At 46.3% G+C, this 2,138-nt stretch overlaps 1 protein-coding gene across 1 annotated transcript; it reads left to right on the top strand.

The window, feature by feature from the left end:
- Window positions 1–371: 371 nt before the first annotated feature.
- Window positions 372–2,133, top strand: LOC120859540 (protocadherin alpha-11-like; the record flags this gene model as incomplete). Its single annotated transcript, XM_040235614.1, has 1 exon — window positions 372–2,133. A coding segment is annotated over exon 1 (1,473 nt), but the record flags the coding sequence as incomplete, so codon positions are not given.
- Between the last annotated feature and the right edge of the window lie 5 nt (window positions 2,134–2,138).

Here is a 2,138-nt window from a genome sequence, read left to right as displayed (position 1 = left end):
CATAGATAAAAATACAATATGTAGGCTTAAAGACTAAAGAATTGTTATTAAAGTTTCAAATTTGTCTCTGAGTTTCCTGGCAGCTGAAGTAACAAGGGAGACTAGAAGTAAAACAATTTTTATATGAGGAAATGTTTGATTCTTTTTTCGTAAGGCTACCTATAGAATTGATCTCTCTCTCTCGGTGTGTGTATATGTGTAGATAAGTAAAAGCACTCTAAATCAAACATAGGAACAAACATTTCGGTTTGACGTTAATCAAGAAAAAAACGCCATTTCCATATACCATCAATTTCGATGTGACTTAAAATCTGAATGTTCCACAAATAAGCACTTGGGAAATATGATTTGGGGGATAAAATAGCTTGAAACCCATGAACTTATTTTTTTCTCTTCAAGTAAAATTCTGTGGTGTTGGATGTAGGGTACAGTACTCACAATTTCAGGCACAAGGTGTCGCTCTTTACTTGGAGGAAGTAGTTGATTCAAGGGTTAGTCTGAGCTGCCAGAAACTCCCCATTTAAAGACTCCGTCATGCCGGATGCTACCGTTAAAGGATCCTTTGAAACTTCTCAAAGATTCAGCAAGATATTTAACCCGGAACTGGAGTCTATGGTACTGTAAGTGTAAAGTATAGTATTTTGGAAGTCAGTATATGAGATGTCCGCGACTCAAAGAAGTGGATTGGGCAATGGGCGACTGCTGCTGTCACTTCTGCTTCTCGCAGCTTGGGAGGCAGGGAGCGGCCAGGTCCACTACTCCGTCCCCGAAGAAGCCAAACACGGCACCTTCGTGGGTCGCATCGCCCAGGACCTGGGACTGGAGCTGGCGGAGCTGGTGCCGCGCCTGTTCCGGGTGGCGTCCAAAGGCAGCGGGGATCTTCTGGAGGTAAATCTGCAGAATGGCATTTTGTTTGTGAATTCTCGGATCGACCGTGAGGAGCTGTGCGGGCGGAGCGCGGAGTGCAGCATCCACTTGGAGGTGATCGTGGACCGGCCGCTGCAGGTGTTCCACGTGGAGGTGGAGGTGAAGGACATTAACGACAACCCGCCCGTGTTCTCTCTCAGAGAACAAAAGCTGCTGATTTATGAATCTAAACAACCTGACTCTCGTTTTCCTCTAGAGGGAGCTTCTGATGCGGATATAGGAGAGAATGCTCAATTGACCTACAGACTAAGCAAAAATGAGTACTTTTCTTTAGAATTACCAATAAATAGTAAGCCGACTAAAAAACTGTCACTTACGTTAAAGAAGTCTCTAGACAGAGAGAAAACTCCGGAATTTAATTTACTACTGACGGCTGCAGATGGAGGGAAACCCGAGCTCACTGGCACTGTTCAACTCTTCATCCGCGTCTTGGATATTAACGACAATGATCCGGAATTTGAACAATCAGAATACAGGGTGAGATTGATGGAAAACGCAGCTAAAGAAACTCTTGTGATACAGTTAAATGCCACAGATCAAGATGAAGGAGTCAATGGGGAGGTAACATACTCCTTAATGTCAATTAAGCCCAATGGAAAACCTTTATTTACACTAGATGAAAATAACGGAGAAGTGAAGGTCAATGGAACTTTAGACTATGAAGAAAACAAGTTTTATGAAATTGAAGTACAGGCCACAGATAAGGGGAATCCCCCAATGGCAGGTCACTGTACAGTCTGGGTTGAAATCTTAGATGCCAATGATAACGCCCCTGAAATCACTGTCACTTCCCTGTCTCTACCAGTACGAGAGGACACTCAGCCAAGCACTGTCATTGCGCTGATCAGTGTATCTGATCCAGACTCTGGTGACAATGGACAGGTAATCTGCTTTCTAACGCCCAATGTCCCCTTCAAGATCGTGTCCACGTTCAAGAACTATTATTCACTAGTGCTGGATGGCACCCTGGACCGTGAGAGCGTGTCTGTCTATAAGTTGGTGGTGACAGCGCGGGACGGGGGCTCGCCTTCGCTGTCGGCCAGAGCCAGCGTGTCCGTGGAGGTGGCCGACGTGAACGACAACGCGCCCGCGTTCGCGCAGCCAGAGTACACAGTATTCGTGAAGGAGAACAACCCGCCCGGCTGCCACATCTTCACCGTGTCTGCGCGAGACGCGGACGCGCAGGAGAACGCGCTGGTGTCCTACTCGCT

This window comes from Oryx dammah, unplaced genomic scaffold, assembly GCF_014754425.2.
Source record: "Oryx dammah isolate SB20612 unplaced genomic scaffold, SCBI_Odam_1.1 HiC_scaffold_1495, whole genome shotgun sequence".
NCBI lineage: Eukaryota > Metazoa > Chordata > Mammalia > Artiodactyla > Bovidae > Oryx > Oryx dammah.
This window is presented reverse-complemented; position numbering and strand designations above follow the sequence as displayed.